This window comes from Epinephelus fuscoguttatus, linkage group LG18 (genome assembly GCF_011397635.1).
Source record: "Epinephelus fuscoguttatus linkage group LG18, E.fuscoguttatus.final_Chr_v1".
Classification (NCBI taxonomy): Eukaryota; Metazoa; Chordata; class Actinopteri; order Perciformes; family Serranidae; genus Epinephelus; species Epinephelus fuscoguttatus.
The window spans coordinates 13294732-13320945 of NC_064769.1; the positions used below are offsets into that span (position 1 = coordinate 13294732).

General features: G+C 40.3%; 2 protein-coding genes across 7 annotated transcripts in view; one reads left to right on the forward strand and one right to left on the reverse strand.

The window, feature by feature from the left end:
* Positions 1-8583, forward strand: part of pcsk5a (proprotein convertase subtilisin/kexin type 5a) — a 41928-nt gene extending 33345 nt beyond the window's left edge. Inside the window, exons 31-37 of the mRNA XM_049559936.1 lie at positions 380-622; positions 2283-2519; positions 2645-2822; positions 3462-3679; positions 5725-5825; positions 6341-6539; positions 7726-8583. Of these exons, the coding sequence (XP_049415893.1) occupies positions 380-622; positions 2283-2519; positions 2645-2822; positions 3462-3679; positions 5725-5825; positions 6341-6539; positions 7726-8213 (1664 nt within the window). The 3' untranslated portion in view covers positions 8214-8583. The remainder of the gene's footprint in view (positions 1-379; positions 623-2282; positions 2520-2644; positions 2823-3461; positions 3680-5724; positions 5826-6340; positions 6540-7725) is intronic.
* A 162-nt stretch (positions 8584-8745) lies between these two features.
* Positions 8746-26106, reverse strand: prune2 (prune homolog 2 with BCH domain). Of its 6 annotated transcripts, none has more exons than XM_049559940.1 (12): positions 25927-26008; positions 25257-25483; positions 21904-21970; positions 21576-21776; positions 20513-20689; positions 16801-16903; positions 11470-11601; positions 11219-11305; positions 10581-10679; positions 10432-10470; positions 9916-9966; positions 8746-9791 (listed from the first exon to the last, which is right to left on the reverse strand). In XM_049559940.1, exons 3-12 carry the CDS (start codon positions 21956-21958, stop codon positions 9758-9760), a joined length of 978 nt encoding a protein of 325 aa, XP_049415897.1. In that variant the 5' UTR covers positions 21959-21970; positions 25257-25483; positions 25927-26008; the 3' UTR covers positions 8746-9757. The 6 variants fall into 6 exon arrangements, with proteins under 6 accessions (XP_049415897.1, XP_049415896.1, XP_049415898.1 ...); XM_049559939.1 differs by having other exon boundaries at positions 25257-25668; positions 25927-25976; XM_049559941.1 differs by lacking the exons at positions 25257-25483; positions 25927-26008 and adding an exon at positions 26009-26106.
* Between the last annotated feature and the right edge of the window lie 108 nt (positions 26107-26214).

A 26214-nucleotide genomic window follows, 5' to 3' on the forward strand; every position in this document is an offset into this window, starting at 1 on the left:
TAAACATAATACCTGCCAATCATCACCATGTTGCATTGTTATTGTAAACATGTTGGCATGCTGATCATTTTCTATAACTCTTAGTTTTGTTCTTGTAGTAATTGCATTGTTATGATAATTCCAGACATGTTTATTTCATCCGCTGTGTCCAAGTGAGTGTACTTGTCAGGATGACAACATTTGACTCATTTTGACTGTCTCAAGTCTGTTTTTCATTCATGTCTCGTCACTTTTTTCCCAAGTGAAATACATGCCCGACAGAGACGGGGCTTTTCTTCCTCTTGCATTTCTCTCAAAGACTTTAGGGGACTTAGTATAGTTTCACTGAGTTGTACTAAATTGTTCTTCCATGCAGTGCTAAAAGCTGTTCTTTGTGCAGACTGTGAGGAGTATCACTTTCTCCACGAGGGCCTGTGTGTGCTAGACTGTCCCGAGAGGTTCTTTGAGGACAAAGACCAAAGGGAGTGTTTGCGTTGCCACCCTGACTGCGCTTTGTGTGACGGCCCAAACAACAATGACTGTGATGCCTGTACGGACCCCGAGGCCACTTTGCACAACGGGGCATGTCTGGCAGCCTGCCCCTCCCACACCTACAGAGACCCTGTAACAGGAGAATGTGAAGGTAGGCAGAGAAACATGCACTGTATGTTTTCTGTGTTTTCAAAGTTTTGGTAACTGTGGACTAATTTGAGATGTTAGGTTGGATGGATGGTCACACAGGCCAAAAATGCACCCCTCTGATCAAAGTGGAATCCCTTCCTTTACACCGGCAACAGCCATGGCCTGACGCGTTATGTTTTCCGGTTGTCCATCCATTTGTCCCATTCTCGTGGACGTGATATCTTGAAAGCCTTGAGGGAATTTCTGTAAATTTGGTGCAATTGTCCACTTGAACTTAACGATATACTGTTTGGTGATCAAAGGTCAAGGTCACTGTGACCTTGCATTTGTTAAATTGTTGTGAACGCAATACGTCAAAAACACCTTGAGAGAATTTCTTGAAATTTGGCACAAACATCTACGTTGACTCAACTTGGTGGCCAAAGGTCAAGGCCACTGTGACCTTGCAACGTCTTATTCTCATAAATGTGATATTTCAAGAAGGCCTTTACATAATCTCAAATTTAGCACAAACATCCACTTGGTCTCAAGAATGAACTGATTAGAATTTGGTGGTCAACAGTCAAAGGTCAAGGTCACTTTGACCTCACAGTTTTGTTTTGTTTTTTTTGGCCATAACTTAAAAAGTGTCATGCTAACTATGACAAAATTTCACACAAATGTCTAATAGGATAACATTATCAAGTGATGGCATTTTATATCCAAAAAGACAAATGTCAACTTCACTGTGACATCATAATGTTATGCAAAAACAGTTTTTTGCCCATTACTGACCCATATCTCAGTAACAGAAGGGGGTGAGGCAATGTGTGTGAAGCATCAGTGTTTTTATAGATATGAATGTGAACTGCAATCTGACAGGTTTGCAGAGGCATACAGCAATTCTAGTTGTTGTTGGGGGTTTTTTAAATATTGTTTCACTTATTTTTGTAGTATACATTGAGAACGCCTGCCCTTTTGGGTGTGACAAAGTCTGAGATGCACCTTTTCTCTCCAAAACTTTATTTTCTCCTCACTGATGCAACATTTTCTGTCCTGTAAAGCGCCCTTCATGCGTTTTCTCAATTATATTCTCTACTATGCCTGAGTGTGTTTCCTGACTTTAGCTCAGACGAAAATAGAAACGCTTTTCAGACGGTTAACAGGCAGCTGTCAAACCTTGAAAACAGAACAGTGATGCCAAAGACAGTTCCCTAGAGAAAGACACACTCTGGTTTTGTTATTCAAAAACAGAGACGATGGTGTGTTTCTCCCAGGAAAATGTTGTAGGCGATGCCCGCTTTTGTTGCTACATACAGTAGCTGCCAGCAGTAAGACGTTTAAAAAGGAAGTACATTGCTGTACTGCACAATGGACAGAGGGTAATTTTTAATGTTTATTTTCAACTGAAGTGAAAACAGGCTGCAGGGAATGTTTTCACAGATCACACTCTGAGAAGCCAATAGATGGAAACCAGATGTGTAAAATGTGTAATGTGTATTACTACAGAAAGGAATCATGAATAATTCAAATCTGTCACCTAATTTGTCTTATTATCAGATAGCTATTACCATCTTTGCATCAGATAGATATCAAGTCAAGATGAAAAAACATGAGCTCTAATTCATGTGCCTCTGTAGCTGTGATTTAATATCCCCTGATTATTTTACTTTTATTTCCAGACTGTGATGCATCGTGCCTTACCTGCTTCGGGCCCCACTCTGGCTCCTGCACCAGCTGCAGAGAAGGTCAGAGGCTAGAGGGCCACAGCCACTGTGTGCCATCAGCCAACAGTTGCTCTCCTCGCCAGTACACAGACCAGGAGGGAGAATGCCACCCATGTCATAAATACTGCCACCAGTGCTCAGGTCCCGGCAAAACTCACTGCCTGAGCTGCAACCAGAGACATCTCCTGCTCAGTGAGTTGGCTTGGCTCGTGAATTTTCTGAAATCTGCTTCAAAGCTCTTCAAGCATCTGTGACTTGTTTGTTTTTTGTTTTTTTTTAGCTGCGTGATCATGTGTGTTGTTTGTTTGTTGGCACAGATGGCACCTGTGTGGCTGAATGCCCCACAGGCTACTATGAGGATGAGCCGGGGCAGCAATGTGAACCTTGCCACCCTTCCTGTCAGTCCTGCGTTGGAAAGCACAGCCACGAGTGCCTGGCCTGTAAACCCCACCTATTTCGAGAGGGCAAAGAGTGTGTGGAGACCTGCCTGCACAGGTAGTTTAACCTGCTCGCTGTCCAGCTGCGCTGTCCATCCATCACATTAAGTGCGGTCACACAGCGGTGTCATTAATAAAAGATCAGCCTAGTCACATAATGTCACTGTGGACACTAAACCACAGCTTTTGTTCAGTTAGCTGGACAGGGCTACAGTCTGGAGACGGAGGCTAATTTAGCCTGAGATTTAAATAGCCCTTCACGTGGCCTGTAAAATGCTAATTAGACTTGATTTTATTTGGGGTGCGGTGATTGAGAGAGTTAAATTAATGTGCCGTTAAATTGATGTGCAGTTAAATACTCAGGAGAAAACAAAAGGGATACAAAGGCTATTTATTGCTGTGCCACCCTACATACTCTCAGACCTTCACGGGAGCAATGCAGCATATAGGAGGAAAGAAAATATCACTTTGAATTTATAATGCAGAACCTGTGTCTCACTCTCAGCAATGCTTTGAAGTGTTTTGTTATGACTGCGTTCCGTCTGTCATGGTGTCCTGGTCATGTCTGAGTACGGTTGTGTGTGGCTGCTTGTGACTGAGTGGCTGCGGAAAGGAATTTCCTTTGAGGACAAACTAAACTCTAATCTCATTTAATTGAATCTAATCTATCATAACTTTCTCACCATCTATCCAATAGTCACTATGGAAACACGGGCTCAAGGATGTGTGAGAAGTGTGACCCGAGTTGCGGTGAGTGCATCGGGGGCGGGGAGGACAGCTGCCTGAGCTGCGCTCTGGGTCTCATCTACTTGCGGAAAGAAGGCCGTTGCCTCCCCTCGTGCCCTGAGGGATACTACCACGACGCTGTGCACAGGACCTGCGAGCACTGCCACGCCAGCTGCAGGGCATGCTCAGGTATGAGCATCCACTCAGCGCTAATTTGATATTGTGCAGATAAACACACACATGGAGGGGATGAGATATTGATGCTGTTCTCTCCATGGACTGCCGATGTGTGAGTGGTGGACTGCTTTGACTGGACCTTAGTGATGTTATATTCAGTACAGGTTAATGCGTGCTGTACATGTACCACCTTTCCTAAAAGAACTGGGACGTGTGGATGTGAGCATATTACTTAAACAGGAGTAAAAAGTGTATTTCAGGCCTATGTAACTGGCAGCCCGTGGGCCACTGCTGGCTCAGAAGCAACCTCAGAGTGGCACAGCACCCATAAATATAATATACTGGTATGACAAAATATTTAAACTACTTATAGTGTCTAAAAGTAGCAGAAACAACTTCAACTTTCTATGAAGACCACATCTATAAAGAGTTATGGGGGCATTCTGACTACACACATAACCACACATAATGCTTTCTGGTGCGCTATATCAACAGTCATGAAACATTATAGATGTGACTTATAATGAATTATAAGTGTAAAGTGTCTTAGGGAAGTTCTCATCTAGTTATAAACTACAGGTTGACTGATGGGGCTTATAACACATTGTGGCTGCTGTACACACCTCAACAACGAACTGTGCTAAAGACTAGTCGTTTGCTATAGTAGTCCATGCTGTATCCTAAGTTATCAGCGTATGTGTTTAGTTAAGCAAAATATATATTGGTGCATCTATAATAATGTGGGTTTCATCATAATGATTCATTGTTTATGGTAAGTAATAGGGGTGTAAATCACTGGTGTCATCATGATACAGTATTATAATGACGATACAGATCGATGTTTTCACTTTGCATCAGTGATTCTGGAGCATTGATCTTTGAATCTATATATATCGATCCAGATCAATGGATCGTTATACCCCTAGTAAGTAAAGTGTCATGCATGTTTATGCAGTTAAAGAAAATCTATGTTGTATCATAGGTGATTAATGCTCACCATATACTAGAATACTTTGGAAAGACATTTAAAAGACTAAAGTCGGACATCTAAAGACAATGTAACAAATGTGTTTGTTTGTAGTCATAAAGCATTATGAATGCATTATAATTTTTAATGAATGTCCTCATAATGTATTATAGATGTAAAGTAGCTAATGAGTGAGCCATCTTGCTTCCTTCTCATCTCTGTTGAGTTACACATTCACAGTACCGATCAAACAGGATGTATGGATTTGTGTAGTGACACTGCCAATCATATCTTTTACAAATCAGTGTTCTCTCATGTGACACAGTTCCGACCATGCTGGGTAGCTTTTCAGAAAATCTGGGCTGCAGTCAAAACATACATCCCATGTGTTTTCCTAAACACTTTTCCTCACCCTTGATGAAAAATGTCAGGTGTGTGTGGGAGAGAGGGGGTTTGATTGGTCACTGTTCTTACCACTTGTTATGGTTCAATGCATTGATAGATCTTTTTATATTCCGTTTCTGCACTTTGTGATGTGCCCAAGTCAAATATGTTGTTGTTTTTAATTTATTTTAAAAGAAAATGATAAATATTGGTATTTTTTACTACATTCATTTGCGTTGTTTATATTGTGTCATTACTAAAAGCTAAAAAAAAAAAAAAAGGGGGGGGGGTTTTAATGTCTGGCCCACATTTCCTGGTTTTAAAATTCACCCCAAATTAGTTTGTAATTGAAAAGCCTTGGTGTATTTTTTGGGGACTATTTTCAGTCCTGGATTTACTTCACAAGTTAATACTTCCAGCAGCAGGATGGTGTGTGTGGGACTGACTGAAAATAAACCACATTGCCCGTGTTCATCGTAATGAGGGAACATGTCACCCAGTGCAACACTGTGGTTCACTGATGTACTTTGGGCAGCATTGGATCTCTGTGGTACAGAGGAGTAAATATCAGGCTTTAGCTCTGCAGTCGGTACTTGTTAGTCAGATCAATTTATTGTTGGTTTTGATATTTTTGTGGGATTTGTTAACAGTAAGAAAAACACAGAATATCCCCAGACTTGGCCTTTAAGTTGCCGTGTATCCACAGGAAAAGATTCCCAGTCCTGTGACTCATGCTACGCTGGATACCTGCTCTCTGATGGCATGTGTGAGTCCATGTGCGACATGGGCCTGTATCCTGTGATAAAGGTAACCTTTTTATTAGCTTTGGATTTCAAAAATATCAACTTTATGTGTATATATATATATATATATATATATATATATATATATATATATATATATATATATATATATATATATATATATATATATATATGAAATCCTAACCCTGTCCTTGCTTCACCAAAATAATTATTACTAATGTTTTGGCCCTGGGTATCAAATAATGTAATTCAGACTGACTTATTACTGCACCAGGAGAAATCTCAAACAGCAGAGTGAAAATGATTACTGTGTTCAAAATAAATCTCTCGGCTCATGCTGCGAGGCTTCTGACTGAAAGTGTCTGGCAGGTAGATGCATACTAATTGATTAAGCTGAGAGGCAGAGCATCACTTATACTCAGTACTTTTTTAGAAATGAAAGTTTTGCATTTCTTTGGGAGCAGAGAATCAGCAGTTGTGATGTAAAATGTGCGCTGTAGCTGTGCGCCTGGGTATGCAGTCTATTCGCTCTCTGTCCTCTCTCCTGCCCCTCATCAGGGTTCAGGCCATGCTTGTGAGGACTGTGATGACTCCTGTATGGAGTGTCGGGGGCCCGGTCCGGCCAACTGCACCATGTGTCCCACCCAGGCCATCTTAGAAGCTGGAGGGCGCTGTCTGCTTTGTTGCCGCCATGAAGACGAGGAGGAGGAGGCCGCAGCACAGCAGCAGGACTGCTGTAACTGCACTGAGACTCGAGGTAGGCTGTGGGTCAGTGTGGCTTATGAGAAGTAAACGGAGGAGGATGAGGAGGCATGTGACTGGGTTTGAAGTGTCTGATTTTTTTCTCTGGTGCTGACAAACTTTGTCAGTGCTGACATTCAGATTACTCACTCACTACCCACTTGGTCTATAAAATGTCAGAGAATAGCAAAAAATACTCGTAATTCCCAAGAGTTTAAGGTGATGTCTCAAAGTTGCTTGTTTTGTCTGACCAGCAGTCACATAACGCCAAAAATATCCAGCTGACAATGACCGATAACAAAGGGCAGAATTTAATGCTGTGTAAATTGTTGCATAATTAACACAGAAACCATACTTGAAAACTTATTTTCTCCATCAGCTACCTACCCTGAAAATTGAGATGTGTTCTTATAGGATCCCATTGCTCAAAGGTAGCACAGTTTTGGTTATTTCACATTAAGATTTCTGTAATCCTGTTTCCCCAGTGCTCCTTTCATTGGTTTGATGTGGGCAGGACTCAGTTAGAAAAGGTTAATATCACATATTTCTGCACACCAGTCACATTTGAATAACAGTTTCTCTTCTTAACTTTGATTCTTGCTTATTTAGTTGTGAATATTTTATGTTTTAGAGCATTATTTTCAGGGGTGTTAAAATTAATTTTAGTGTCCTTAACACAGACCTGATACCATGAATCCATTTATTTTCATTGTGACTTAGAAAATAGTCTGCGCACTCCCCGGCATCCTATCACAGGCCAGATTCGGCCCATGGGCCTTAAGTCGACTATCACTGCTGTAGATACAGCCTCAACAAAGGCCAGTCTGTATGTATGAGAGGTGTGTGAGGGGGGGGGGGGGTGTCTGCAAATCACTTGCTGCTGCTGCTTGTTACGCTTATCACTCAGTGCCTGGAAATAACTGAAGGTGACCCAGATGAGCATATTAATGTTTTTATCAGCTCCCTCTCTCATCTGGATTTTAGCAGCTTGTCAGTGAGTCGACAGCTTTTGGTGAATGAATCAAAAACAGGATTTTGAAAGGTGAGGGGGGTCATGTTCCTTCTGCCCTAGGGGAAATTGCACCCTTGCAGACAACAGGAAAACAACAAATCCCCACACATGAGAAGCTGGAACCTGCGAATGTATGACGTTTCACCAATCATGAATCAACTGTGTCTAAAACTATGTCTTTTTTTATCAGGAGAGTGCATCCTCAGCACCAACTTGGCGTTCAGGAATGAGGAGGAAGAAGAGGCCAGAGGTAACCTGGCAATTTTCATCATCGCCTGCATCCTGCTGGTGCTGGGCCTGGTGGCTGTCGTCTTCCTCATCAGGCACTCTCGCTCCAAGAGAGCACCCCCAGACATCACTCCCCGCGGCTACGAGAAGCTGGGCTCCAGTGGGGGATACGGAGGTGGCAGCAGACACGGCGGCTACAGCTCTGCCTCCTCTGCATCCTACAGTGGCCGCGCCAGCTCCTCCGGAGGTCGCTTCCAGGAGTCACAGTTGGTTGACATCGCTGACCGTCGCTCGGGGAGTAAGGACGACGATGACGATGATGATGAAGATGAGGACATTGTATACATGGGCCAGGATGGCACTGTGTACAGGAAGTTCCGGTACGGACAGCTGGGGGAGGACAACGAGGACGAGTTAGAGTACGATGATGAGAGCTACACGTTCCGGTGAAGTAGAAGAATTTCTCTAAAGAAACATTTCTCTTCTGGCTTCCTTCTCTTTCTCTCTCTCCTTCCTCTGTGCTGTTTATCTCCTCCTGCCCTGAGGGACAGACCCATTTATCCTTCACTGAATATGAGTTGAACCAAATGAGACATGAGAAGCTATTTATAATGAGCTGCATTTTACAACTGCTATCCATTCACAAAATGTGCTGCAGAAAAACCCCATGTTGCTTCACATTATGAAGGACTTCTTACATAATACACTCGGTTTCTGGGCTTTGTTTGGAGTATGATGATTCCCACATATATATAGAATGATTTCTAATGGGTATTTTACCAGTTTTGACAATTTCATTAATCATAGTATTTATCTTTAATTGTTGTGGTGTTGATTAGCACTTCACATTTAAGTAATCATGGTATTCTTTTGCTTTTCTATATTTCCATATGTTTGCTATCATTTAATTTCATTTTGAAACTGTGTTCTGTTCAAATAAAGTCTTAATCCTGATTAAAAAACTGAAAACAACAATCAGACTTGAGTCCATTTTTATTATATTACTAGACAGTGATCCATAATTTCTTTGCAATCCCTCAATACACCATCGAAGAAGACTCATGGGTAAGAGGACCATCAGTTATCTATGAGGGGACATGCACTGATGCACAAACACACACATGCGTGTGGACACACACACACACAGACGATATTGTGCTTTACAGAAATCCCATCTTTTATGTACTCTGAGGTTTCTTCCTGATGATCCAGGAGAAGCTGAAGAGACGATTCCCAGTGTCAGGGTATCCATGTATCTGACAGAAATGGATTGAAAACACACACGCACACACACATTTGCAGACATGCTCTCACATTGCACTGATAACTTGGTTTCATATTTAACCTATTCCTCCTTGGTTTCCGACTCTATAAAGTTTAAATATCTATTTGTAGACTTATTTTAGAACAAGTATTAAGACAGAGGAGTGGATTGCTTCAATGCAGTAGTTGGTCATCATCTATGGCACAAGGAGTTCTTTTTGGCCACACCATGTGCTTTTATTGTAGATTGCTGACACACAAGTCGCCTCTTTATCTGAAATACTGAGAGTGTGTGACCAGTAAAGGGTGATATTATTGCTTCACTGCTTCTCATGCACACAACTACAACACTATAGACTACAAATGGATTTGCGCAGTGCACTGTCTGGTGTGTAATTGCATTCCCTACCCTACCGTGAACGACGATGCTACTCTGTAGGTGCTGCCAAGCATCACGCTTGACTATATGGTTCTCTGGATTGGAGGTGTAAAGGTACAGTCGATGCTACAGCAGCCAGAAAGAATGAGATCTAAGTCTTGAGTTTAAACAGGTACTATTGCAAGTTGTCATATTAAACTCCAGTGTCTAATTGACAAACACTGACACACACACGCACGCACACACACACACTAGCTTAACAAGCCGTTGATTTTGTTTTCCAGCTTCACCCGTACAATACAACAGTGACTTGAGAACATTGAGATGACCCATCCATTTAGGATGTTTGGGTTTAGGAGCTGCTGGCACCGGCTGCGTCTGGTCTGCTGGGAAGACCAAAAGAACAAAACAGAGACATTAAAGACGGGTATGTTTATGTATGGGTGACAGACTGCTGACACCAGGCCATTTCTCTTCCATGTGTGAACTTAAACGTCTTAGAGGACTTACTCTGTTCTGCCTGCTGCTGTTGGCTCCGGTCCCAGCAGAAAACTATTCATTCTTGAATGAAAGGGGGAGAAAAATAGAGTGGTTTTTAGAGCAGAATTTATTGTTGTGGAGTGTTGTAATGCACTGGTTTTATGGAAATTTGAAGACACATGCAACTTAAGATTCGATGCACAATTAATCAGCCAGAGATTAGTGTGTGAATTCTACAGTGTCGGGCCAACAATTATTATCAGTGTAATAGATCACTCTGCAATAAGGACTGGCTCATTTATTTTACTGTAATGATAAATGAGATGAAAGCGATGCATTTAGCATCTTTAGCAACTTTTTTTCCCTGTGTCCTTCCTGTAATTGCAACCATAGCCAAATCCAATTGGTCCTCATCCAGCAGAAGAGTCCCTGTGATCTAAAAGTGAGCCATCTGATAAATGAGCGCTCCAGCCAAGGATAAAACTGAAGCAGGGGCCACTGCCTCCGCAGAGGGAAGTAATGAGAGGCAGGAGAGTCGGTGCTTACTTTGAGTTCTCTGCTGCTTCCTTCAGTTCCTTGTCAAGTCTAGAGGTGAGAGTTCAAATGACAAGATGAATATAAAGTCATTTAATAGGACAGCTCAGGCTTGGAGGAGGCGGGGGTGGTGCAGGGTTTGGGGGCTTAGAGGGACTCACCTAATGATGCACTCTGGGATCTGGATGGAGTCCATGGGGATGAATTCCTGCAGTTCGTCCAGACTGTTCACATACTTAATCTTACTGCTGAACTTGGTGCTGTGACAAGAGCAACATGTACACACACATAGTAAAACAAGTGCATTAAAACTGGGTGAGAGTGACCGACTTGGCATCAGAGGAACTCAATTATAGTCTGGTTTTCTTTCAGAAGTGAAACTTTAACTCTGCTGCAATTGGTCAATGAACATGTTAACAAGATTATGAATCTACAGCCATGCTAGCTGCTCTGTGAGGCTTTACTTACCCATGACAAATTGCTAACATCAGTGCTACCATGCTGATATTTTGCAGGTGTAATTGACACAAAGTATAACTGAGGCCGCTGGTAACGTTATTTGTTTTGGCAGATATTTGGTCATGAACTAGAGTACCAGATAAGGAAAAGTTTGACCTGATGATGGCACTAGAGGGATGGTCACAGCATCACCAAAGACTCTTAAATTCATCCTCTGGGAACCATGAATGTCTGTACACACTGAAATCAAGCTGATAGTTCTTGAGATCTTTTCGGTCTGGTCAGAGTGGTAAACTGACCAACATTGCAATCCTTAAAATAACGATGGGGTCATCCTTACCTGATGAAGGGCTTGGTGATGGCTAAAACGGTCCTAATAAACCACGATGGATGGAGAATAATGAAGGATTTCAAATTCTTCCTGAGCCTGAAGACAACACAATAAGTCTCATGTTAGGTGTGTTTAAATATCCATGTTGCATTTGTACTTTCATTCAGGGGAGATACAAACCATCATCACAAGTCATGCTAATGTACTCTACTACGAAATAATATTATTATCACGTAACGGTGTAAGTGAATGGTACAGACCTTCTATCAATCATCTGATAGCATTTCTTCAGCCAACCAAGACCAGGCATTCTTCTGTGGGGGGTGGCTCCGTTCAGGTACACAATCATGTAGTCCTCTGCCACCATCAGCTCCAGTGTGCTGATCACATAGCTGAAAGAGTCATAGAATAGTATGTCGTAAAAAAGTCACAAGAATATAGTACAGTATGTCATATTTTTGAAAAAAAGGGTTAAAGTATTACATGTCACAAAAAGGTTTTTAAAAAAATCATAGTAATTTTTTAAATGTCATAGTATAGTGTCATAAAAATTTATAATTTAGTCATAGTATAATATGTCATAAATCTAAAATAACACAATAAGTCATAGTGTAGTATAAGTATATCATAAAAACTAGTATGTAATAAAAAAATTCATAATATAGTTTTTAAAAAGAGTCATTGTGTAGTTTGTCATAAATGTAAGTTAGAGTAAGTAAAAGTAAGAAAACATAATAGTACAGTATGTTATGACATTTAATAGTAATAGTATGCCAAAAACAGTCATGGTAAAGTATGCCATCAAACGTCAAATGTCTAAAAAAAAGTCATAGTATGAATGATGATGATAGTCTGGCGACCTGTCCAGGGTGTACCCTGCCTCTCGCCTGATGTAGCTGGGATAGGCTCCAGCCCCCCCGCGACCCTCAAGAGGATGAAGCGGTTAGAAGATGAATGAATGAATGAATGAATCTGTCGTGGTAAAGAATGTCATAAATAAGTGGGAAAATGTCATAGTATAGTGTGTCATAAAACACTGAAAAAAATCATAATATAGTGTGACAGTTTTTTAAGAAATATCATAGTACAGAATGTCATAAAAATGTTTTAAAAAAAGTTCTTTAAAAAATGTCATAGTCTATGGTATGTCATGAAAACAAAAAGTTATAGCATTGTATGTTATTTTAAAAAGTGCTTTTAAAAAAGTAATAATATAGTCTGCCTTAAAGATATGGTAAAGTATGCCATAAAAATGTCCACAAAAGGTCATCATATTGTATTTAATTTTTTTTAACAAAGAAAGAGTCATAGTATAGTATATCATAAAAATGAGAAAAAAAGTCAAAGTATAACTCTTTTTTTTTAAAGTCATAGTGAAATATGTCACTAAAACTCTTGGTATAGTAATTCATAAAAAAAGTAGTAGTAGTGTATGTTGTAAAAACATTAAAAAGTTATAGAATAATATTTGGTTATAGTACGGTTTGTCATAAAAAGTTAAAAAAACAACAACAACAACAACATAGTATTGTAATTATAAGAAAAAATGTCATAAAATATGTTTGAAAAAGTCACAGTATAGTTGGTACTAGAATTGTCAAAAATAAAAAGGTAATGGTGTGGTAGCCTATGTCATAAAAACTTACAAAGTCACAGTATAGTATGTCATTAAAAAAGTCATAGTATAGTGTGCCATAAAAAGTAAAAAATAAAAACATAATTTAAAAAGTCATGCCATAGAAAATGTCATAAAAAGTCATGCATCCATATTTTAACTTTATTTCTAGAAATCTATGAATCTAATGACATTATCAGTACATCTTTCTGGGACGTTTTGGCTTCACAGTTTAGGAGGCTTTCTGTCTGAAACGCTTAAAAACACACTGAAAAAGAACAAAGAGTTAAACCCTCAGGAATACTGAGAGATTAATAAGGGAAATCTTGCAAAGTACAGACCAGTCATATTAAGGAAATGTTACTTCTACTGAGACTAATTAAAGGATTGTATTTCTTTTGTTTTACTATGCTAGTGTACAGACTTATTATAGTTCTTCTACTGTACACAAAATAATTAGCCAAAATATAAATACAACATCAAAACCATAACATCACACTACATCAAAGTGGGACAACAGCATGCCTCCTGCAGACTCTCCTCTATTACTGCCACTGTTTCAGCAAGTCCAGATCCCAGAGGAAAACAAAAACATGTCACTAAAGTTTTTAGCATCACATATGTCCAAAAGGTGAAATACAAGAACAAGAAATGTAAAACTATGTTATGTGACTGTGAATGAGGAAATAGGAGACACATACTGTCTTGCTCTGTTTGAAAAACTAGCAGCATTTCTCTCCTCTGATGTCAGCTATGAGAAATTGGTACCAATGTTGCTTCATGGATGAGCTATTTTGCTTTGAATTTCTTCTTTTTTCCTGCCGTGCATCCATCTCAGCAGCTCAATCTGACTCCTACCTTTATAAAATCCAATACTCGGATTCAAACCAAAAGAAGCCGTTATCTCTTTCTCATTTCTCTCCTCAATCCCCCCCACCTTCTCTCCTTCTTCTCAGTCAGCAGGGAACTTTGTCACCTCCTTTGAAAATAACGTTGACAATATTCACAGCTAACACAGCCCTCTCTAGTCTCCTCAATAACTCGAACTTCAATGACTTTGGACTGACTCTGACTCGCCTCTCCTTCTGATTCAATGTCATTCTCCGGCTTACAAATCAACACTGCTGATCCACTCTGTTTCGTGACTATTGTGATCATCTCCCACTGACATCAAGCTGCATAGCGTTCACCTCCCAGCTATAGTTAACTCCTCCTCGCAAGGATTCAGACCTCAAGCCATCTGGCATCGGAAAGTGCAGACACTATGGTTTACCTCCTTTCATTTCTATCCAAAACTCTCAGATATGCCAGCTTACTCAATATCTTTCACAGAACAGCCTGTGGGATCCCAACCACACTGTCCAAGCATGAAATGCAACTGTGCCAGCACCACAGTGAAGACATCAACATGGGAGTTCTCCACAAACAAGCTTGACTCTCACTTTATTTCTATCACTTTATTTAGAGAGTTTTCATTGTGCAGAGGAGCCATGGCTGATTTACAGAATTAAGTAGCATCCTCAACATGCTATTATAATGCATCTGAGTGGGGTCTGTATTTGTTTGCTTTGTAGAATTAAAAAAGGATGACATCATGTCTTAAAATGAAATCCTGTGGGCAGTGTTGCTTTGAGCTAAATGTGATATCAGCATGCTAACATGCTCACACTGACAAGCATGCTGATGTTTCGCAGGCATATTAATCATCATTGTGTTAGCAATGCTGAAATTTTCTAATCAGCACTTAACCCAAAGTTCAGCTATGGTTCGTGGGAATAGAATTTGTTTTTGGAGGTATTTGGATATCTGCACCATGTGAACAAGAAAAAAGTCAACATTCATGGTCCCCAGAGAATGAATCTGAAACTGGCTGAATCCAAATGTCTGCCCTCTGGACTTACAGAATGATGTTTTGTGACGCATTTACTGTCGTCACGTAAAGTCTGCGAGGGCAGAGACTGCAAGCAGCTGATAGACAGCCATGGAAACGTTCAACTGTTGCTGCTGTCATATTCATATATGTCATATAAGTTGATGAACAGTGCCTACTCATCTGTTCCTGCAGAAAACAAGATATAAATCTCATATGAAGCCTTTCTGTGACTAAACAGAAATGTATTAATACATCTCTATATAAAAGGGCTACATATGTAAATAAGGACAGGATTATAACTCAATAAATTGGACGTTACTTACATTAGAAACCTTTTTTTGTTGTTTATCGGCCAATTTTTTAGCCTATTACACTGCCTGATAGGCTGCAATAATAATACTTATACATATCTCTGTATCATGATGTGATTGAATATTACCTCTGGCCTACACAATTCAAGTAGAATTTAATAAACCTAACTATCAATAACTATTTTACACACAACATCAATGTCCGTATTGCAATGAATTGTGGGTTATTAAATCAGTGAAGTCTGCTGAGGTCTGCACTGCGAGCGGACTCTCTGGAGGTCTGTAGAAAGTCCACTTGAGGCCCCTTGTGGACTGCATGAATTGTAGCTAAGCACTCCCAGACTTTCCAGGAACGGGCCCGCAAAGTCCGCAAGTCTGCAAGTGCAGTGAAGTGTGTACATTTGGATTCAGCCACTAACAGAGGTTATCCCCTGACTTCTTCGTAGCACCAACATGAAGTTCCCATTTGCAGTTTTGAGAAAAATGTCTCAATAACCCTTGGATGGATTGCCACGAAATTTCACACACACATTCATGTTCTCCGCAGGATGTATTATAATAACTATTTGTGACTGCTTAACTTTTCATGTTGTGCATCATCAGATCAAAATTTAAATTTGGCTTTAGACCAAATATATAGGCCCTAATGTCATTGCCCTCAGCCACTTTGTGTTGAGTGCTAATTAGCAAATGTTAGCATGCTAACACGCTAAACTAAGATGGTGAACATGGTAAACATTATGCCGCCCGACACCAGCATGTTATGGTATTTAAGTTGTATGTTTAATTAGTGTAGCAGGCTGTGGTTGTGCCGCTGCCGTGGTCCTGCCTGATGCCTACTACCACTGCTATTATTATTAGTCACATATGATTATTATTGTCACATACATATACAAGCATGTATAAGTATATACATATATACTACCAAAATACTATTATTATTATCATTATAAAATTATTACTAAAATTAATGTTGTTGTAGCTATTGTCATCACTGTTTGCCGTGTACCTACCTCTGTCTCTCTGTCAGTTCAATTCAAATAGCTTTATTGGCACGAACAAAGATATGTTAATGCAAAAGCATTACATAAAATAATGATAATTATAATAATAAATGATCAAAAGTAAAAACAAAAACAAAATAAATGAATAGATCAAATTAAAAAAGTAATTATATTTTACATGTTATACACATCCATGCATTATATATATAGATATATATATATATACTAGATATAGATATAGATATATATAGATAGAGATAGAGAGAGATATTATATTATATAGATAGATCTCTCTCTCTCTCTCTGTCTCTGTGCCTCAATGTGTCATTTTGTCATACGGAGCGATGTAAATTTATTATGTTGACCTGTAAACACGACATCTATTGCACGTCTGTCCGTCCTGGAAGAGGGATCCCTCTTCAGTTGCTCTTCCTGAGGTTTCTACCATTTTTTCCACTGTTAAAGGTTTTTTTGGGGAAGGACAGAGGGATGTCGTATGCCATATAGCCCCCTGATGCAAATTGTGATTTGTGATATTGAAATATATAAATAAAATTGAATTGAACTGAATTCTATCAGTCATGACCAAAGTGGAGCATGTCACTCGTACGAATGAGAAGCAAATGAATAACATTACTGCAAGAGCAGTAACTGCAAAACCTAAAACGTGTATAACATATTGATAGGTTAAAAGGACTGGTTAAAAGTGTGTGTGTGTGTGTGTGTGTGTGTGTGTGTGTGTGTGTGTGTGTGTGTGTGTATGTGTCTTATTGCAGTGTAAAACTCACAGGAAGAGGTTCTCCATTATTTCGTGGTAGTCCTCTCTGTCGCTATCTGGCAAGAAGCAGGCAGCAAACACGATGATGGCATTCACTCCGTTGCCATAGTAGCCTTGATAAAAACACATCAAAATAAAGGTAAGAAGAGTTAACTTGACCTTGTTTTATTGTTGGCGAGAGCTTAGCCTTAATTAGCATAGTTTTCATAATTTGATTGCTCCCTTATTTTCTTCTTTTTTTTTCTTTAATTTATCTGCCAATCTGTGTCTTTTGTCTGGCTGTCTCTCTGTCCCGTTTCCTCTCACTACTTCTCAGATTAATGCAATTTCCTTTTATTCACCGACCCATTCATCACCAGATTTGGTGTCACTCAGACAGAGGGTCTTTTATCTAAATGACAGAGCTTGTGATATTTCCAGTGACAGACGTCTCTGTTTCCATGGGATGGCTGTGTTTCACTTAAGCCCACAGCACAGTGGAAAAGAGAATGCACCACCTGATGTGGTTAGGGGTCAGATTCCCACCAATAATTGAAATATGGTCAGTGCCTACTTAAAGAACAGGCTTACCATGGTGCAAATGCATGTTCCTGGGGTTTTAGAAGGCCCCGCGGAAGGGAAAAGAGAGATGGGGCCCCCGACTGTGAAACCAATATGCCGTGACTCCATGTCAGGCCTCAGTAAAAGACCCCATTCCCCCAGCAGCCTCACTGCAGCTACAGATGACAAATTAAAGGGAAAAATCCAACATTAACTGTTCAGGTCTAGATTAATTCACAAGGGTGATAGAGCCCTTGTAGTTAGAGCTCAACGACTTTGAAATGACCTGCCTGAGGAGATCAGGGCTGCAAACTCTCGTCTTTTAAATCACTTCTGAAAACCGACTTGTTTAAAACTGCCTTTAGGTGATTTTAACAGCTTTATTATTGTGTGTTTTACTGTGTGTATTCTGTTTTTATTGCTTTAATCTTGTTTCATTTGCTTTGTCTTTTTTGTTTTGTAAAGCATTTTGTGACTGTGTTTTGAAAAGGCACTATATAAATAAAGTTATTATCATTATTATAATTAATAAAGGTTGGGCAGCCCATAGAAAAGCTTCAATGCCTACTGAATAACTCTCTGGTACTCAAGTTGAGAAATAAACACTACACTACTAATTAAAATTCCCTCATTTGGTGTTTTGTAGAGCTGAAATGATTGGTCGATTAATCAGTTTGTCATCTGACAAAAAAACTAACGGCTAGTAATTTAATAATCATTCATTGTTTTCAAGGAAAAATGACAAAAATGTCTGCTTTCATTTGTCTTATGTGATCATAAACCGAACATCTTTGAGTTTAAGTCTCCCTGGGTTTAAGGAAATTATGATGACATTTTTTACTATTTTCTCACATTTTTAGACTCATCAATAAGTCAAGAAAGTTAATGGCACATTAATTGATCACAACAATTAATCGCTAGTTGCAGCCCTGGTGTTTCATTCAAATCATTTTCATATTCAACCATTCAGTGACGCCTTATGTCCTGTATGGAAGCAACTGAACCCATTTCCGTATTTATGTATTTCATTTAAATTTGTCACTTGTTTATACACACTAGAGAGTAGTTTTGGAAAGCAGCAGCCGCCCATCATCAAACAGACAGGATGTATTTTTGTCAAGTGGCCACTTTACCAATTTCAACTTGAATACTATTGTTCTAACGTGCAGAGGACATGTGAACATTTCCCCCGTGTTTGTGGAGAGTTCCGTCTCTGATGGCCGCTGGTTGACGTAACACTGGCTTCACTTGCATACTGTATATTCATACCTCTTGTGAACATCGGTGGGATGAAATTAACAGACATAAAAATGAACGTACAAATGGAAAGAACTTGAAAACTATAACATTTTCCCCAAAGGGTAGCTTGTTTGGAATTCATAATTAGATAAACGGTTATGCCCTGTCTCATTCAACAAGATAGAATAAATTCATTTTAAAATCTTGCATAACATCAGGGCGTCGGTGGCTTAGTGGTTAGAGCAGGTGCCCCATGTACAAGGCTGTTGCCGCAACGGCCCGGGTTCGACTCCAGCCTGTGGCCCTTTGCTGCATGTCAAAAAACACATGCTTAGGTTTAGGAAAAAAGAACAGGGTTTGGCTGTTGGACCCATCCACCACCTCCGCGCACCCCAGTCGGACTTTGGCCACCTTAATATTCGTCCTTGTCCCACTGCGTTTTCCCCTGACGCCACCGGGTGCCATTAAACTAACAACCAGCAATCGGCTGTATATCCTGCCGATGTTAAAAGATGCCATTTTTTGTTGGTTTCTGATGCCACAAGTCACTTCCCAAGCACCGGATTTCGATGGCTTTGTTGAAGCCTATCCCAGCTGTCATTGGGCGAGAGGCGGGGTACACCCTGGACAGGTCGCGAGACTGTCACAAGGATAACACATAGTGACAGACAACCATTCACACTCACATTCACACCAGTGGCCAATTCTAAGTCACCATTTGACCTGTCTCCAACCTTCATGTCTTTGGACTGTGGGAGGAAGCCGGAGTACCCAGTGAAAACCAGCGCTGACACAGGAAGAACATGCAAATTCCACACAGACCCCCCTCAGGAACCCTCTTGCTGTAAGGCAGCAGTGCTAACCACTACACCACAGTCCCACCATGATATTTCATATTCCATGTAATTGATATCCATCCTTTTTTAAATCTGCCTATTTCAACACTGTAATCTTTAATCGTGTAAGAACGTCCATGACCTGCTGAATGTCTGTTCACAATGTTCAATTACGAGACAAAAAAACAAACATGCTGTATTTCCTCATTCTTTGGTTTGGCCCGCCTCCAAGGTAAGATGAAGCATTTCCAAAACGAGACATCATTCTGCCATCTCGTTAGCCGAGAAGTGGCAGAAGCCAGCTCTGAAACAATAGCCGATTGTGATACAGAGCACCAGAGATTTGGACTTTTACAATATGCTGTTACTTCTGGAAATTCAAAACTGGAAAATGTTTACTGTACTCAAACAATAAGAATCCCCGTATTAATTCTGCTGAATAGATGCTGTCAGGACCAGACACTTTCAATCAGTCTGGTTGTTTACTTCTGTTTTTTTGTGCCAGCATCGCTGACTTGCAATTAATAGAATGAAAAACTCACAATGAACACTGGGTTTTGTGGGAAGAGTATTAAAGAGGCTCACATTCTTTCAAGTCTGTCTCAAAACAACACTCACATACCCATATGTGCATTTTAGTAGCTGTAATAATTCATCTGTCCACAAGCAATTTACTGCATTAGCTTGGACAGTTCTAGCATCTAAATAACAATAGATAAACTAATTTTTAACCTATTATGCAGTATCTGAAGGTCTTCCTCTCAGAATGCATACAGCCCTAGTAACCTTCCTCCAAGAAAATATTCCAGTCTGTATGATGCCTGAAAGGCAAAGACCTGATGCAAAACAAGTCCACATGGTAACACTGAAGGTAATATGTTACCACTTTAATCAACTCGGAGCCTTCCCCCTATCCCTGGTGGAAATTACCCCCTTGCATACATACAAGGGAGTGTTGTTTTAAGACAGATGTTAAAAAATGAAAAACTACCCAAACTAGCAGAACTACTGTGATTGCCTGGTTTGATTTAAAGTGTTTTGATTGCTTCTGTTCAAGCTGGACATAACATCTGAAGTTAAGATGGTGAAAAGCTCTTGAATAGTCACCTCCGTGGGAAATGACCCTCATGTAGGGCTCAATGATCTTCATGTTAATGCGGTGCTCCTGCTCCCCAATAACTACAGTCCTCCACAGCCTGCCATCCTGGCGCTCCTCCTCAGCGCTGTATGTAGGGATTGGATTGTAAGGCTCGCTTATCCCGCTCCTGTTGGCTGCATTGGGGTCTGATATGAGAAAAGACCAATATTGTGTTATAGGCACAGGTGTTACTAACATCATTACTGATGGCTCTGTGGTGTCCAAGCATCCCAGTAAGCTGATGATAGTGTGACATTTAACACGCATGTGTAACAACAGGATCCTGAACTGGAGCAGCGAAATGGAATTCAGCCATTAAAATTTTGTATTATTTACACATGTGCTTTTCCCATCGTCAGTGAAAAAGAGACTTAAATTCCTGGTCAACCTTGGCGGTTCGGAGAATTATACCATAAAACATTGTAAGTTATAATATTGCTGTGATCACAAAAACAACTTAAAGGGACAGTTCACCCCAAAATCAAAAACACATATTTTTACTCTTACCTGTAGTGCTATTTATTAATCTAGATTGTTTTGCTGTGATTTGCAGAGTGTTGGAGATATCAGCTATAGAGATGTCTGCCTTCTCTCCAAAATAATGGAACTAGATGGCACTCTGCTTGTGGTGCTCAAAGTGCCAAAAAATAAATTTGAACATCAATACTCAACAGCAATGTCTCTTTTCAGGAAGCATGACCCAGTTATTTAAGATAATCCATAGACCTTGTTGTGAGCGGTTTCATGTAAGAACTATTCTCTATCCCAAATACACCCACCAGCTGTATCATCGCACAGAAAAAAAAGCATGCATCTACTCACAGAAGAGAGACACTCTGCAACCGCTGTCAACAACAACAACAACAACAACAGATGAATAGCTCTACAGGTAAGACAAAATATATACATATTTTGGAGTGAACTGTCCCTTTAAAAACAATCATGATGGCAGCAAAAATAAATTTTTCAGTATGAGTTACATTATAGTTACATTAAGAATGAAATATGTTATTTGTATTGTGAATGACCTACCTTCCCAGTCCATTTCATGGTCCGTGTAGTCAAGGTAGTCCCCCTCATCAGGCGTGTCGAGGTCATCGACATTAATGTCCAGATCGTCTGGCGTCTCCCCCAAGTCATCCTCGCTCTGGTCCAGTGACAGGCTGATGCGAGGGGCAGATAGCTTTTTTCTTTGTGTGGAACCTCCTTGAAGGGGTAGAGAGGTAGGAGGGACTACAAAAACAACAGCACATAACAACAGTGATTCACTTGGATCACTGAAGTCTTTTTCAACAATTTCATAACATTTCTTTTTGAATAACTGTTGGTTTGCTTTGAATCTGAGCACTGGTTGACTCACCTGGTCTGCCTTCGCCCCCCTCAGAGTTCATTTTAGTCTCTGATGCCAGGTCCATCCCCGGGAGGACCTATGAGAAGATAATTACAGTTATTAAACAGACTCTTATGATACAACAACTAACCTGGAGAGTACCCACACTGTTGTGTAATGCATCACCTGTGATTCCTCTTCACTGAATGATTTACAACACGAACATGATTTTTGAGTGAGAAAGACAAGTTGTTAAATTAAAATTGCAACTTGTGCCAAACTTCAATCTACCAGTGGTAAAATGTAACTAAGTGCATTACATCTGGTATTGTACTTAAACATCCATTTTAAGTACTCCATATATCAGCATTTCCATATGCTACTTTACACTTGTACCCCACTTTATCTCAGAGGGAACATTTTTACATTTTTATTCCACTACATGTATGTGATAGCTTTGGTTTCAAGTTATTTTACAGATTGAGAAGTTACACAAACAGATGAATTTATAAACTATGATGCATTGTTACAGGTTACATTACCCGATGGTCTATAAAATTGTTAATGTTGCTAATAATACATGCCTTTACTTGTAATCGAGTATTTTAATATTGCAGTATTGCTACTTTTACTTAAGTTGAGAATCTGAATGCTTCCTCCACCACAAAAACTACTTTCTGTAATACTGTTTGGACCACAGGGTAGAGCTGGACTGATTAATCTGCCAATATTAACATAAAGCAGATATTGATATCTAACTTGGTTTAAGGTGTTTTTTAAGAGACAGTGTCACCATTATATATTTTGTCCACCAGAGAGCACTGGCAAATTTACTGTGCAATATGCCACTTAGTATGAATCTTGATCACAATTCTTTAGAAAACAAATATAAGAGATCCGTAGTAAAACTGCTGTTTATGTTGTGTGTTCATGCTGAATGATTACCATTGGGTATATTTATCTAACCAGATAATATCAGTATCAGCCTAAACAACCAAACAAAAAACCTGTATGTCAGGCTATACCAGGAAGCTTTACTGCAGGATTCCCTTAACATCTGCATGTGTTAAAAGGACAGTTCATCACTAAAATAAAAAACACATATTTTCCCTCTTACTTGTAGTGCTATTTATCAATCTAGATTGTTTTGATGTGAGCTACAGAGTGTTGGAGATATTAACCATAGAGATGTCTGCCTTCTCTCCAATATAATGAAACTAGATGGCACTCACTTTGCGGTGCTCAAAGTGTTAATCTAGTCATAGACAAGAGGCTTGTGCTAAAGGGCACGAGATGGTGGGTGGTGACAAGGGGTGGAACAACACAGTTTGTAAATAGTTAGCTTTTTTTTTTTTTTTTAGAATTCATTGGCTATCTTAGCATTTTTCAACTTTAATGGACTGTAAGAAAATATATGAAAAAAGACCCTTACAAGATGTGGATTTAATTAATTCCTCTGATCTGATGTGACCATGTCATCTGGTCAGGTCAAAGTGCAAGTGTCGTGTCAGCTCATGGGACAGCTAAACCTGGGAAGAGATTTGTGATAGCAGGAGCTAATCAATAGCGTGGACAGGCGGGGAACGACCAGAATATTGTCAGGACAGTTTTGGATTTTTAGATTTTCAACATATCTTGGACACGCAGGACTTCCACTGCGAGGGCAAAGCCATCGGGATGAAGTTTTATGGCAGCTAATAATGGAGAGGTAGAAAAGCAGACATGATGTTATGAGTTGCCCAGGGAATGTGAGTGGTTTCAGCAAACCACAACCATTCAAAAGGAAGTATCAGAATTTTTGGCACATGCAGTGCAGAGAGGAAATGTGTCTGAGCTGAGGATTGATGGAACCACTGATGTAAGAAAGTCTGAGCAGTTTTCCTGAGCAGTAACTCCTCAACCCAACGGCCAGAGTAAATGTTCTAATTGTAGATTTCTATAAACCATGGATATGATTTGTACCTTATTACGTAGCGGATATGTTGAAATTTTAGGTTTCAACAACGCTGAAGTTAATGTGTGGTTATGTTTAGGCACAAAAACCCCTGGTTATGGTTAGGAACAGATCATGTTTTGGCTTAAAATACCCACTTTTGGTGGCATCACCGCGGCAGCAATTTTTTTTACTGAAACAACCAGTTTTGTTTTGATGGTTTCAAACAGTGGTCTGCAGCTGGCAGCCATCTTGCCTAAGCACATGCACATATACATAGTCATGTGCGCAGACTGCTACGTAGCACCTGAAAATACGTTCTTGTGCAAATGCTTGTGCTCATGAAAGGCTCAGATGTAATCATTAATGGTGTCCTCCTCAGCTGAGCTGTAATGTTAGCTAGCTCATTGGTGCTAGGTGAGCTAGCAGTGGATGCACATTTCCTTCTGTGGGGTGATAAGGTTTGCGGGTATAGTTCAGTAGAAGGAAAATAGTTCCTACATGAAACTGCTCACAAGAAGGTCACAAGAGGGCAGACATCTCTATGGCCAATATCTCCAACACTCAGCGACTCACACCAAAGTAATCTACATTATAAAGAGAACAGCAAGTAAGAGGCTAAATGTACATTTTTGATTTGTGGATGAACTGTCCCTTTAACACAAGGGTGTATTGATTTTACTAATGAGATTTCCACAGTTATCAGAGAACAAGGGGAGTAAAGACAAGAGTGCTAAGGTGGTAAGGGGAGAAAGGAGGGGGAGGGATGAGGAAAATGAGAAAGATTTTCAGGTTAAAGGTCATCTTCCCCTGTGAATAATCCTTCCATTCAAAGCGGAGGAAGGGGAGGATGCTGAGGGGTGGCAGGAGCGGGCGGGAGGAACGGGGCTTGTTACATCATGACAAGCCCATTCCCCCTCCTCGCTGTCTTTTTCTAGTGCTGATTCAAATCGAATGACTGCATGCTCGCATGAGCACAGATTGGGCAGAGATGCAAATTCACAGTAAGTCACGTGTGCTCATTCGCATGAAAAAGAAACATCCTTGTTCCTCCTCTGGAGCCTCTGCCTAGAACAAGGAAGATGTGATTATATTAACAGCTGCAACAGGGGAAAAAAATGCAGGATGGTTGACTCCTGTACAGATGACACCATGCTGAATCACATGAAATATGTACAGTATAAGCACACACACAGATAAAACAAACATACAATGACACACGCTCCTACGTTGCACAATAACAAAATCAGCATCAGCTGTTATGTGCACCCTCCATGGAGGATGCTGAGCTGCCTCAGATCCACTTCCACAGCACAGGACCACAGTGCTGATGACAGCAGCCCCTCCCTCACTGTCGCTTCCTGTCTGCTGGCTGTGAGAAAAAAAAATACAGGAACATATCTCTCTCTGTATTCTTTTTATCATCACAGAATAAAAGCCATCTACTCACCAATGCTGGGGCTTGGGAATCTCTTTCCTTTTCCGTTTCAGAGCATGGATCTACTTCCAAGTTCCCTGCCTATTTCCTTTTCTCCCAGCCTCTCGATGGAGATGCTCAGCTTACAAACAGCTCACAGCTTCCACCATTTTGTGGTCACATGATCTGGGCCATTACCAAATAAGGGCGATCACCTGCTACAACAGCTCTCTGCACAGCAGCTTCCTCAGGCAGTGCAACTGAATGGAGATATAGGAGGAGTTGCGTTTGTGTGTCATTATTATCCTCGACTGGAGGGGATAAACTCTGCGTGTATGTGTAGGCGCCGTTTAGTTATTACTACCCGCGAGGAGTGTAGGACTGCTGTTAATGCCCAACAGTAGATTTGTGAGCCTGACTGTGCAGCTACAACATTTTATTAGCCCTTGGGGTAAAGGAAAAAAAGCAATAACAATCAGGAACGAGAACATTGTCAGCTTCATGCGTTGATAATATTCACACGCTTTACCACATGCTGGTAAGAAAACAGAGACTGATCCAAAGCAAATATCTGATGCTTGCCATTTCACTGTCTATAAAGCAACTTCAAATGTGTCCTTTGTATTCTGCATTAGACTGAACTTTTAAACCCTTACACAAGAAAACTACTGTACAGCCACAGAGCGGATAAAATCAATAGTACCTAGACAGTCTCTCCTTCCTTGTGGATACAGGCATTGTTCTCCCCACAGGTCTAACCCGGCTGAGTGACTCTTTTCACTTACCACTGCTCAGTCCCAACAGTAAGACAGGAAGACAGAGACCAGCCTGTCAGACCTTTGCACATTGGTGACCATTGTTTAGTACAAAGGTTGTTGCCACCACAGCATGCTAATCAACGTGACCACGCCTGAAGCTACAGCACAGAGTGGACACATCCAAAAACAGCCTTTGGTTAATCAGCGCCATGCAGCTGCTGTCATATATCATG

Excerpts from the sequence above, each read along its gene's own strand:
- prune2 (XM_049559941.1), bottom strand. The coding sequence starts at position 21,958 with ATGGACCTGGCATCAGAGACTAAAATGAACTCTGAGGGGGGCGAAGGC. Across the intron at positions 16,904-20,512 it reads GAGGGTCATTTCCCACGGAG|GCTACTATGGCAACGGAGTG; the intron begins GTGACTATTCAA and ends GTTTTTATCAAG. Across the intron at positions 10,471-10,580 it reads ATCCCAGAGTGCATCATTAG|ACTTGACAAGGAACTGAAGG; the intron begins GTGAGTCCCTCT and ends TCTCACCTCTAG.